The sequence below is a fragment of the Dendrobates tinctorius genome, unplaced genomic scaffold (genome assembly GCF_039654945.1).
Source record: "Dendrobates tinctorius isolate UK_male_01 unplaced genomic scaffold, ASM3965494v1 ptg000183l, whole genome shotgun sequence".
In the NCBI taxonomy this organism is placed as follows: domain Eukaryota; kingdom Metazoa; phylum Chordata; class Amphibia; order Anura; family Dendrobatidae; genus Dendrobates; species Dendrobates tinctorius.
Genome location: NW_027361850.1, coordinates 8,880,207 through 8,893,224, shown reverse-complemented (window position 1 = coordinate 8,893,224; position 13,018 = coordinate 8,880,207). Strand labels below are relative to the sequence as shown.

At 42.8% G+C, this 13,018-nt stretch overlaps 1 protein-coding gene across 1 annotated transcript in view; it reads left to right on the top strand.

Annotated features, from left to right (window-relative positions):
* Nucleotides 1-13,018, top strand: part of TMEM54 (transmembrane protein 54) — a 98,563-nt gene that overhangs the window by 31,721 nt on the left and 53,824 nt on the right. Inside the window, exon 2 of the mRNA XM_073552013.1 lies at nt 12,629-12,822. Within this exon, the coding sequence (XP_073408114.1) occupies nt 12,629-12,822 (194 nt within the window). The remainder of the gene's footprint in view (nt 1-12,628; nt 12,823-13,018) is intronic.

Below are 13,018 nucleotides of genomic sequence, written 5' to 3'. Positions count from 1 at the left end.
GAACCAAGCTTACTATATAGATATGGGATCCTGATGAAGGAATCAGTGAATTCCGAAACGCGTTGAATTGTGGTCCTGTTTGCGCTCCGTAGCCAGTCACGTGAGACATCACGTGACGTGACGTCATGCAAGATCCTGCAGCTTCTCTGCATCTGTTTCTACAACACCTTGCTGACTGTAAACACAGACGCTGTACTCACGCGGCAGCGGGATACATTATAGGAGGAACGTCTGTCACCGGCCGGGACAGGGCCCCATAAGGTCATATACGACCCCCTTGTTACTTTATTTTTTCTGTAAGGACGTTGCCCAAAGCTGGGATCATTAACCCAGCACCTGCCTTGACAATACTGACCGCAGCAACGAAACTAAATACTCTGTGAGGACGTTGCCTCAAGTTGAGACCATCATCTTAGGATATGCTTCTGCCTGCATAAAGGTAATATACCTATGAGCCTGACTCATTTCTTTATACAAAAGTAGCTTTTTAAGAGTCCTGCATAATCTATGCTGTATCTTTGATTTCCTTTTCATGGTACATAAAATCAGCACTAAGTACGGTACATCATATTAGATCTAAGGTTTTTATATCTGTTGATACTATTGTTTCCTTCCCCTTGTTTATAATCCAGGTTTCACATAGTGCACATTACATACAGTCATATGTTAAAGTTTGGGCACCCCTATTAATGTTAACCTTTTTTCTTTATAACAATTTTGGTTTTTGCAACAGCTATTTCAGTTTCATATATCTAATAACTGATGGACTCAGTTATATTTCTGGATTCAAATGAGGTTTATTGTACTAACAGAAAATGTGCAATCTGCATTTAAACAAAATTTGACTGGTGCCAAAGTATGGGCACCTCAACATAAAAGTGACATTAATATTTCGTAGATCCTCCTTTTGCAAAAATAACAGCCTCTAGTCGCTTCCTGTAGCTATTAATGAGTTCCTGGATGAAGGTATTTGTGACCATTCCTGTTTACAAAACAATTCCAGTTCAGTTAAGTTTGATGGTCGCCGAGCATGGACAGCCCGCTTCAAATCATCCCATAGATGTTCAATGATATTCAGATCTGGGGACTGGGATGGCCATTCCAGAACATTGTAATTGTTCCTCTGCATGAATGCCTGAGTAGATTTGGAGCTGTGTTTTGGATCATTGTCTTGCTGAAATATCCATCCCCTGCGTAACTTCAACTTTGTCACTGATTCTTGCACATTATTGTCAAGAATCTGCTGATACTGAGTTGAATCCATGCAACCCTCAACTTTAACAAGATTCCCAGTGCCGGCATTGGCCACACAGCCCCAAAGCATAATGGAACCTCCACCAAATTTTACTGTGGGTAGCAAGTGTTTTTCTTGGAATGCTGTGTTTTTTAGCCTCCATGCATAACGCCTTTTTGTATGACCAAACAACTCAATCTTTGTTTCATCAGTCCACAAGACCTTCTTCCAAAATGTAACTGGCTTGCACAAATGTGCTTTTGCATACCTCAGGGGACTCTGTTTGTGGTATGCTTGCAGAAACGGCTTCTTTCGCATCACTCTCCCATACAGCTTCTCCTTGTGCAAAGTGCGCTGTATTGTTGACCGATGCACAGTGACACCATCTGCAGCAAGATGATGCTGCAGGTCTTTGGAGGTGGTCTGTGGATGGTCCTTGACTGTTCTCACCATTCTTCTTCTCTGCCTTTCTGATATTTTTCTTGGCCTGCCACTTCAGGGCTTAACAAGAACTGTACCTGTTTTCTTCCATTTCCTTACTATGTTCCTCACAGTGGAAACTGACAGGTTAAATCTCTGAGACAACTTTTTGTATCCTTCCCCTGAAAAGCTATGTTGAATAATCTTTGTTTTCAGATCATTTGAGAGTTGTTTTGAGGAGCCCATGATGCCACTCTTCATAGGAGAATCAAATAGGAGAACTACTTGCAAGTGGCCACCTTAAATACCTTTTCTCATGATTTGATACACCTGGCTATGAAGTTCAAAGCTCATTGAGGTTACAAAACCAATTTAGTGCTTCAGGAAGTCAGTAAAAAGTAGTTAGGAGTGTTCAAATCAAGAAAATGATAAGGGTGCCCATACTTTTGCACCGGTCAAATTTTGTTTAAATTCAGATTGCACATTTTCTGTTAGTACAATAAACCTCATTTGAATCCATCAGTTATTAGATATATGAAACTGAAATAGCTGTTGCAAAGCCCAAAATTGTTATAAAGAAAAAAGGTTAACATTAATAGGGGTGCCCAAACTTTAACTTATGACTGTAACTACATAGATTAGGGAAAAGAAACCAGCTTACCTTGATAGATGAATATGGAAACAGAAATAAGCCTGTTAGATATAGTGCTTTAGTGCTTTATGATCCATGTAGTGCTGGACATGTTTATCTGACCACAACATTTTATTGGGTCCTGCTGTCTCAATTTAGTTTGATTGATTAACGAGAAGAGAGAAAAAAAACAAAACAAAACAATCCTTAGCCTCCTATATATTCAGACATAGCTTCGGGAAGGCATTTATGCAGGGGGCATTTATGTACATGTAATCGAAGTACATGTATCAAAGTACTGACAGTTATAACATGGCAGTTAGACAGGGCAGGAGACAGGTAAGACAAATAAATAAATCTATTCCCTGTACATTTGGAGTACAACAAATATATACCATATGCATTTGTGTAATTTATATCCTGGCCGCTGCATTCACACACATCCACCGCCCTGGCATTAACTCTCTACACACCATCCATATCGGCCCCACGCTCCTTTCCTCTCCTATGTATAGCACTCACGCTCTTTTCACATTGTTAAATTGCACAGATCCAGTCAGTCCCACCATTCAACATAAGAGACGCTCTCACAAATCACTTAACCATCTGCTCACTCTTTCTATCCTCCTTCTCCTAGTCGCAGGAGACATTTCTCCCAACCCTGGTCTCCCATGTTATAGAAAGTCAAACCCCCCAACTGCTACACTCAGAAACCCCTCTAATCTTATTAATATTCCCTGCATGCCATCTGTCTCTCTTAATTGTGCCCTTTGGAATTCTCGCTCAGTGTGTAACAAACTCTCCTTCACTCATGACATTTCCTTTCTAATTCTCTTAACCTCCTGGCTCTTATTGAAGCCTGGATCCAGCAGTCAGACACTACTGCTGCTGCTTTTTCATACGGGGAACTACACTTCTCTCATACCCCAAGATCAGACAATAGAGCAGGTGGAGGCGTTGGTCTGCTCCTATCTCCAAAATGTACCTTTCAGGTTATCCCTCAACTACCCTCACTAGTCTTCCCTTCTTTTGAGGTCCATGCCGTCAGACTCTACACCCCCTTCTCCATGCGAGTGGCGGTGGTGTATCGTCCTCCCGGCCCCTCCCATCAGTTCCTGGATCATTTTGCCACTTGGCTTCCATATTTTCTCTCCTGTGACATCCCTACCCTCATCATGGGAGATTTCAACATCCCCATTGCTCTTCCCCTCTCCCCATCTGCTACTCACCTTTTATCTCAGGCCATTAACCCAGAAACTTATGAAGAACTTGCAGTCTTCATTGGCCCCTATCTCCTCCCTCTCATGTCCTGATTCTGCACTGAAGCATTACAATGAAACACTTCAAAGTGCCCTGGATGAATTTGCACCCCCTATAAATAGAACACCACAACACAGATGGCGACAACCCTGGCACATCCTGCAAACACGTTTCCTGCAGCGGTGCTTCAGGTGCGCCGAACGTCTGTGGAGAAAATCCAATCTGCACGAAGATTTCATCCATTATAAGTTTATGCTTAGAACATGCAACACTGCCCTTCATCTCTCCAAACAAACCTATTTCAACACCCTCATCACCTCACCGTCCAATAACCCGAAATGTCTCTTTGACACTTTTCATTCTCTACTCAATCCAAGAGTACAGGTTCCAACCACGGAGCTCCGAGCTGACGATCTGGCCAATTACTTCAAAGAAAAAATTGACCTGATTCGACAGGAAATTATCTCCCAATCACCTCATACCATGCACTGTCCTCCCTCCCCCCACTGCATCTAGCTCATTCTCTGATTTTGAACCAGTCACAGAAGAAGAAGTAAGCAGGCTCCTTGCATCTTCTCGCCCAACCACTTGCATCAGTGACCCATTTCCGTCACATCTCCCCCAGTCCCTTTCCCCTGCTGTCACCCCTCACCTAACTAAAATATTTAACCTCTCTCTCTCTCTTCTGGTATCTTTCCCTCCTCATTTAAGCATGCCATCATACATCCACTACTTAAAAAAACCATCCCTCGACCAAAACTGTGCCGCTAACTATAGACCTGTCTCTAATCTTCCCTTCATCTCTAAACTCCTGGAACGCCTGGTCCACTCCCCTCTTATCCGCTATCTCTCTGATAACTCTCTTCTCGACCCTCTCCAATCCGGCTTCCGCTCCTTACACTCTACTGAAACTGCCCTCACTAAAGTCTCTAATGATCTACTAACAGCTAAATCAAATGGTCATTACTCCATGCTAATTCTCTTGGATCTCTCTGCAGCATTCGACACTGTGGATCATCAGCTCTTCCTCACTATGCTCCGTTCCATTGGCCTCAAGGACACCGTTCTCTCCTGGTTCTCCTCCTATCTCTCTGACCGCTCCTTTATTGTATCTTTTGCCAGTTCCTCCTCCTCTCACCTTCCCCTTACTGTTGGGGTTCCTCAAGGATCGGTTCTAGCCCCCCCTCTTCTCCTTGTAAGTGTACAAGGAGAAGAGGGGGGGCCTAGAACCAATTGGAAACCAAATCTACTGATTGTTTGACCAATAGGGGCAGTGGCCCCTATTGGTCAAACAATCAGTAGATTTGGTTTCCAATACCATCTCTATGCTGATGACACCCAATTATACGCTTCTTCTCCTGACATCACGCCAGCCTTTCTAGAAAACACCGGCGATTGTCTAAACGCTGTGTCTAACATCATGTCCTCACTATATCTGAAACTGAACCTGTCAAAGACTGAACTCCTTGTGCTTCCTCCCTCTACTAATGTACCTACACCCGACATTGCCATTTCCGTGTGTGGTTCCACTATTACTCCCAAGCAACATGCCCGCTGTCTTGGGGGTCATACTTGATTCCGAGCTTTCCTTTGCCCCCCACATTCGATCACTGGCTCGCTCTTGTCATCTGCACCTCAAAAACATTTCTAGAATTCAACCTTTTCTTACTTTTGACTCTGCAAAAACTCTTACTGTTTCTCTTATTCATTCTCGTCTCGACTATTGTAACTCTCTTCTAATCGATCTCCCTCTTACCAAACTCTCCCCTCTCCAATCCGTCTTGAATGCTGCAGCCAGGATCATATTCCTCACCAATCGTTACACCGATGCCTCTACCTTGTGCCAGTCATTACACTGGCTACCCATCCACTCCAGAATCCAGAATTCAGTATAAACTTATTACCCTCACCCACAAAGCCCTCCATGGCTCAGCATCACCCTACATCTCCTCCCTTGTTTCAGTATACCACCCTACCCGCGCCCTCCATTCTGCTGATGACCTGAGGTTAGCATCCTCAATAATTAGAACCTCCCACTCCCATCTCCAAGACTTTACACGTGCTGCTCCAATTCTTTGGAATGCACTTCCCAGGTCAATACGGTTAGTCCCCAATCCCCACAATTTTAAGCGTGCCCTGAAAACGCATTTATTCAGACTGGCCTATCACCTCAACACATTAACCTAATCTATCCCTGTGTGGCACAGCCAAAAGTTTTACCATAACTAGGTTCCCCACATCATGTTCCCACATGCTTTATGCATCCATTAGCCCTCTGTGTCTGTACTGTTACACACTTAACATTATGGCTGGTCCATACAATCAGGGCAACTGTTACCACCCACCTTTCGTGTCTACCTCTTTTCTCATAGACTGTAAGCTTGCGAGCAGGGCCCTTATTCCTCTTGGTATCTGTTATGATCTATGTGATTATTGTTATGCTGTAATGTCTATTGTCTGTACAAATCCCCTCCGAAATGTAAAGTGCTGCTGAATATGTCGGCGCTATAGAAATAAAATTTATTATTATAATTATATCCACTCAATGCCGACTTTTAATCCCCATTGACTTGCATTGGGGTCGGGTTTCGGACGAAACTCCGACTTTTTTTGCCCTAGTCGGACCAGTTTCATCTGAAACAAATTTTGTTTCATGAAACCCGATCCGACCAAAGTCGTTCAACTCTAATTGGAATTAAACCCAGCCTGCAACATAGATAAAAATACAAAAACAAAGCTTACTACATAAGGTACCAGGATCAAGTTTACTACATAGATACATTTCCAGAACAAAGCATGCTTTATAGATACGAGAACACATCCAAGTTTACTACATAGATACCTAGTGTGAAAATAACAGTATTCTAATATTGTACTTCGTTTAATTACTTACTTTTAGGCTACTACAGGTAAGGAGGTTAGGAGTCAGTCTGAAATTCAATAAATGTCCCAGATAACTTCTTTGAGAGATAACATATAGCCATCTTAATTGTACAACAAAACAAAACAAAATCCATTTAAAACAGCATATCATTACATCCAGTTGCATTCCCCAGCTTGTAGAAAACCTGCATATATTTAAAACCCTGGATCTAATGTAGAATAATTGGTTGTTCGCATTACAGTCTTGGCAGCAAATACATAAAAAAAAAACCAAGAGTTATTCAAAGTTAGCGCCCTGCAGAGCCATAGATTATAGTTATCAAATGCAGTACAACTATGCTGCCTACGTACGCTATCATTGAATCAGGCATACATTTTTTTTGTAAGTGTAGCATATGATGTGCCTTACTATACTTGTAAAAAGAAATGGATAACCAGTATAAAGAAGGTGAAGCATAAGTATATAGGTGAACTACTGTATGTCTGACTATTGCAATTTATGACTTAGAGGAGCGTTACCTCTGATACATAGTTACATAGGTTGAAAGTAATACCTAAGGTCCATTAAGTTCAATCTTTCTCCACCAATTGTACATTTTGTCACTATATTATTTATAACCCACAATGTTATGTGTACTGAGGAAATCATCCAGCCCTTTTCTAAAAGCTGTTATAGTGTCTGCCATTACTACCTCTTGTGGTCGGGCATTCCACAGTCTGACTGCTCTAACTGTAAAGAACCCTTTCCTACATAGCTGCCGGAATAGCCTTTCTTCCACCTGTAATGAGTGCCCCCTGGTCCTTAGTATGTTCCTTGGAAGGAATAAGTCATGTGCCAGTATAAATGAGATCTCCTCTGAGACGTTACTTGTGATTTTTCAAATGTACGCTGCCTATGCAAGATCACAAAGTGAATAGCACCTAAGATTGGCTTCTTTCACATTTGTGTGCGAGAATTCCATTCGTCTTTTCTGCTTTGGAAATAAATTCATTATGTGATAGTTTTTAGAATGGAGTAAAAAGTTTTGCTTGCATGACTTATTTTCTCTTTTCTAAAAACTGACACAATAGCAAAACTCAGACACATCCCATAATAATCAATAATTACTTCCATTTGCATTAGTTATGTGCTTCTTTTTGCAAATTAATTCCACCAAATATGTTTTATCACACACTTCACACATCATAATACACAATTACAGTTCTTATGAATGGGATGGCCGATCTTAAAGAAGCGTTCCCATTAAAAATTTTATCCCCTTAATATATTGCAGTCATCATATTATATGGCACTGTGTACTTACAATTGCTAATTTTGCCCTTCTATTCAGTTAATTCTTCTCTTTTTCATTAGTTCTATGACATCACGTAATTAAAAGCTGACTAACTGAATCCTACTAAGCTCTGTGTAGAAACAGGAAGTCTCTTTTCTGTGCATGAGTCATCACTTCAAAAGGCCCTGGCAGGGGAGAAGAATGGAACAGCTGAGTCAGGAGGAAAAAGGGGAATGACTCATGCAGAGAAAAGAGGCTTCCTGTTTCAATATAGAGAAGAGAAACGAGAAGAATTTACAGGGTAGAAAGGCAAAATAAGCAATTGTAAGTAAATAATGCTATATAATACGATGATTGCAATATACTAAGAGGAAAAAACCCTTTGATGGGAGAGCTTTTTTTCTTTAAGAAAAGAACATATACTACACAGATGGGTGGATATCCATGCAAGAAACTCCTCTCTGGCAGGTATAAACAGTAGCAGACACATTGTCATTGCATTACGTGTCTTAAGCAGACGCTCCCTCGCACAGCATATTGCGGGTGCGTGTCTGCCCAACTGTGATGTGACTGAGCTGCTACATTTATGCTGGGTAGCCCTAAACAGCTGATTGGAAGTGGGTCCACAATACAAATGTCCCTCTTCCCAGTGACTCACCCCTTAGCCAAGGGTCACGGGTTTACCGCAACAGAGAAGAGCCACAAGACCTTAGAGTCCTACTCCTGCACTGAAAAGAAGCACTTCACCTTCTTTTTAAATAATGTACATTTCTTTTGGCAGTACAAGGGTTAATCGGTCGTATTGTGAACTCTGGGTGTCTGGGCTCTCAGATGAGCACGGTTAGCCACTCCTATCCCCTATATAATCTGGGTCTTGACTGATACACATTGTCAGAGCAAGCTTATGCTGCATGGCTGGGAGGATAGGAGTTAGTGGTTATATGAGAAGGCGTTTGGTGGGTTTATCTGTGACTGTTGCTTGGTTTAGTAAGTGTGATAATTCCTTTTCCTTCTCCCACTTTGGTTTTTCCCCATCATCTCCCCGATGCATTCCTCTGTTATATGTGAGTGAATATTTGTATGCCTGGTATTTTCAGTTGCCCGTGTTCGTGTTACATTGTTCGTCTGGTTTGTGTACTGCGGTGCACGGCTGCTCCCCTCTTCCCTAGGTGGGGGAAGAGTACAGAGGGAGGGCGGATACAGGGGATAAGGCAAGATACATGGCGCCAGCATCTTCACCTTCAGAAGTAACCCGGGGAATAGGGAGAGCTAGGGTGCCCCCTAGCATTAGGGACAGGGAAGGAGCTGAGTCGTGACACCAAGCTTCTTTAGGTTGCAAAACATTTTCAAATACAAGAGATAGTGAGACAGGCTGAGGGCTACAAGTGAAATAATACAATATATTAATCAGTGTTAATTGCCAGTGATGTACAGTTTTGAGTCTGGTACCAAGTTCTTGCGTAGCTATGTCCTGCTTGGTGTCACTAGCGCATAATACTAACTACCGCTGGCAATAACTAGAGAAGTACTAGTTGGGAGCACTGTGATATACTATATACAGATAAGGCTTAATACTGTATTAGGCATGGGCGGACCCGTAGATGTTTGGGTCCTTCGAGTTTGACCGAGCTTTGAAAAAAAGTTTGATTCGGGTACCAGAGCAGTACACAAACTCGAACTCGGACCCCATTTTAATGGGGGCCAGAACATCCACTCTTCCTGTGCTGTCATCACGAGAAACACCAGCTCTGATCAGCGGTAATCTTATACATTATCGACGGTCACAGCGATGCGATTCCCACACTGTGATCTGTGTGATGAAGCAGATATGACCAGCGGTGAAAAAGTTGTAAAAATAAAAATAAAAAATCAAATTTATACTCACCTGTCTGCCGATAATCCACAATGCTGATGTCCCACGACAATCCCAAACTTTGTTACATCTGGTTGCATTGCTGAGTGGTGACAAATGTTACCGCTCAGCCCAGCAACCAGCTCACACTGAGCAGAGCATGAGAACGCATCTGCATATAACCGGTGGTCACTGCCGGTCACATGCAGCCGCATTCTCACACTCCGCTCAGTGTCATCTGGTTGCTGGGCTGAGCGGTAACATTACTTATGTCACCGATCAGCACTGCAACCAGATGTAGCAGAGTTGGGGATCGCCGTGGGGCATCAGCATTATGGATTATCAGCGGAAAGGTGAGTATAACTTTGATTTTGTATTTTTACAAGGATCGGGGAGTATTTTGTTCAAATAAAGGACTTTGCTCTGTGTGTGTCTTTATTACTTTTTACTTAGTAATGGGTGTGTCTGATAGACGTCTCTCCATTACTAACCCTTGGGCTTGATGTCAGCTGACAATACAAAGCAGACATCAACCCATCAAAATATTACCCTGCTTGCCAACACACCAGGACAAGCGGGAAGAGCAGGACGGGGTAGTCGGGAAACCCAGGCTCCTACCCTGTCCCTAATGCTAGGAGGCGCTCTAGCTTGCCCTATTCCTCGGGTTACTTCTGAAGGTGAAGTTGCTGGGGACACGTACCTTGCCTTATCTCCTGTATCCACCCTCCATCTGTACCTTTTGCCCACCCAGGGAAGCATTTTCTGGGGCTGCTGTGGGCTGCTATTTTTAGGATGGGGAGGGTCAATATTCATGACCCATCCCAAGCCTGAAATCAAAAATAGGGAGGCCTCATGCCATTTTTTTTTTATGATTTATCTAAATAATTAAAAAAAATGGGGTGGGGTCCCCTCTATTTTTGATAACCAACCAAGATAAAGATAAAGATAAAGCTGACAACTGAGGGCTGCAGCCAATACTTGACTAGGCTGTGATGGGTCCAGAAGTGCCCACATAGGAATAGCTTGTTGATTAGCTGCACTGCAGATTTGTTCAGGCTGCCGAACAGCTGCTGAACACGAACAGTAACACGGACTTCCGGGAGAAGTCTGTGTTTGGGTCCGTGCAAGGACACTGGGTGTCTACTTAGTATGAAAATAGGGGGGGGGGGAGCCAGCACTGCTTAAGGTTAGAACGCATAAATTGGAGTGCATATGCACATAATATCCAACTGTATTCAAAAATGAGATATTTGGCAAAAAAATGATCAATTTAATTGAGCCACCCCGCCGCGCCAAGGCAATCTCATATGGGGGGTCCTACTCTACATTTATAATAAATACTGTGCCATTACGGCCTCCTAAGAGCATGACCACATCAAGTGCAATCTGTACCTGAACATTACTGGATCGCTCCCATGAAGCCAGATGAAGCAAGTGCAGATGAAGGCCAACCAGGTCTGAACACAGACATGTCAGGATTGACCTCCACACATTGCCCGACCAGCAAACATAGATGAAGGGCGATGTTGGCCCAGACACAGGTGCACAATTAAATAAAGCTTGGGGCAGGGCGGGGCTGCCGTGTGTGTGCACAGCAGCCTAGATCCATCACAATGAACACAGAAAAATTATAGCGGACATAGCCAAGCGTGCACGGCAACAGTGGTGGTGAGCCACAAACCAACAACAAGAAAATAGGGGGGGGAAGCCAGCACTGCTTAAGGTTAGAATGCATAAATTGAAGTGCATATGCACATAATATCCAGCTGTATTAAAAAATGAGATATTTGGCAAAAAAATTGATCACTGCACTTGCTTCATCTGGCTTCATGGGAGCGATCCAGTAATGTCCAGGTACAGATTGCACTTGATGTGGTCATGCTCTAAATGTATTTAGGAGGCCGTAATGGCACAGCATTTATTAAAAATGTAGAGTAGGACCCCCCACATGAGATTGCCTTGGCGCAGCGGGGTGGCTCAATTGAATTGATCAATTTTTTTGCTAAATATCTCATTTTTGAATACAGCTAGATATTATGTGCATATGCACTCCAATTTATGCGTTCTAACCTCAGGCAGTGCTGGCTTCCCCCCCTATTTTCTTGTCGTTGGTTTGTGGCTCACCACCACTATTGCCGTGCACGCTTGGTTATGTCCGCTTTAATTTTTCTGTGTTCATTGTGATGGATTAGGCTGCTGTGCACACACATGGCAGCCCCGCCCTGCCCCAAGCTTTATTTAATTGTGCACCTGTGTCTGGGCCAACATCGCCCTTCATCTATGCTTGCTGGTCGGGCAATGTGTGGAGGCCAATCCTGATATGTCTATGTTCAGACCTGGTTGGCCTTCATCTGCACTTGCTTCATCTGGCTTCATGGGAGCGATCCAGTAATGTCCAGGTACAAATTGCACTTGATGTGGTCATGCTCTAAATGTATTTAGGAGGCCGTAATGGCACAGCATTTATTAAAAATGTAGAGAAGGACCCCCCACATGAGATTGCCTTGGCGCGGCGGGGTGGCTCAATTGAATTGATCAATTTTTTTGCTAAATATCTCATTTTTGAATACAGCTAGATATTATGTGCATATGCACTCCAATTTATGCGTTCTAACCTCAAGCAGTGCTGGCTTCCCCCCCTATTTTCTTGTCTACTTAGTATGCATCACTCACTGGTCTTTGTGTGAAGGAAGTCTGTGAAATGATTATCATTCATTTCAGCTGTCATTTGGAGTACGCACATTTCTGGACTGTATAGATCAGTGTTTCCCAAACAGTGTTTCCCAAACTCGAGTCCTCTCACCTATGCAATACTAAGGAAAACATGATGAGTTGGGGGAGCCGTGAGGACAGGGTTTGGGAAACACTGCTGCATAGGGACCATATAGGAAAGACCTGGGTTTCCAATATGACTTTTCCCTGGAATGTTTTATATAATTTTTAATAACATGGAACACTTGAGATTTTTTATTTTCATTTTAGAGTAATGTACTATTTAAAATATGGGCTGTAAATATGATATTGATTATTTATTAATTTATTAATATTTGTCATAAACTCCTCTTTTTCCACAGAGGCCCTGGATAACAAACTGTTTGGCAAAGTTCTGATGAAACAGGGCCTGGCACTGATTGTAACTGGGCACCTTAATTTTATAGTTGGAGCTATAGTTCATGGTTTGGTTCTGAGACATGTGGCAAAACTGGTGGACAGTGTATCACTACAGTATTCTTTAACCAACATCACTGCTGTGGCTTCTGCAATTCTGGTAGGTTAAAGGAATGTTTTACAATATCCATGTTCATAATTACAGTGAATATAATGTGTCTCTTGGGATTGTTTTCCTAGCTACCACTACTATCTGCCATTTTTCATCCTGGGCAGGATGAGATTGTGGCGGAGGAGTGACGCCACAGCTTATCTATTTCATGATGAACTATGATGTTGCCTCCGCCAGAAATCTC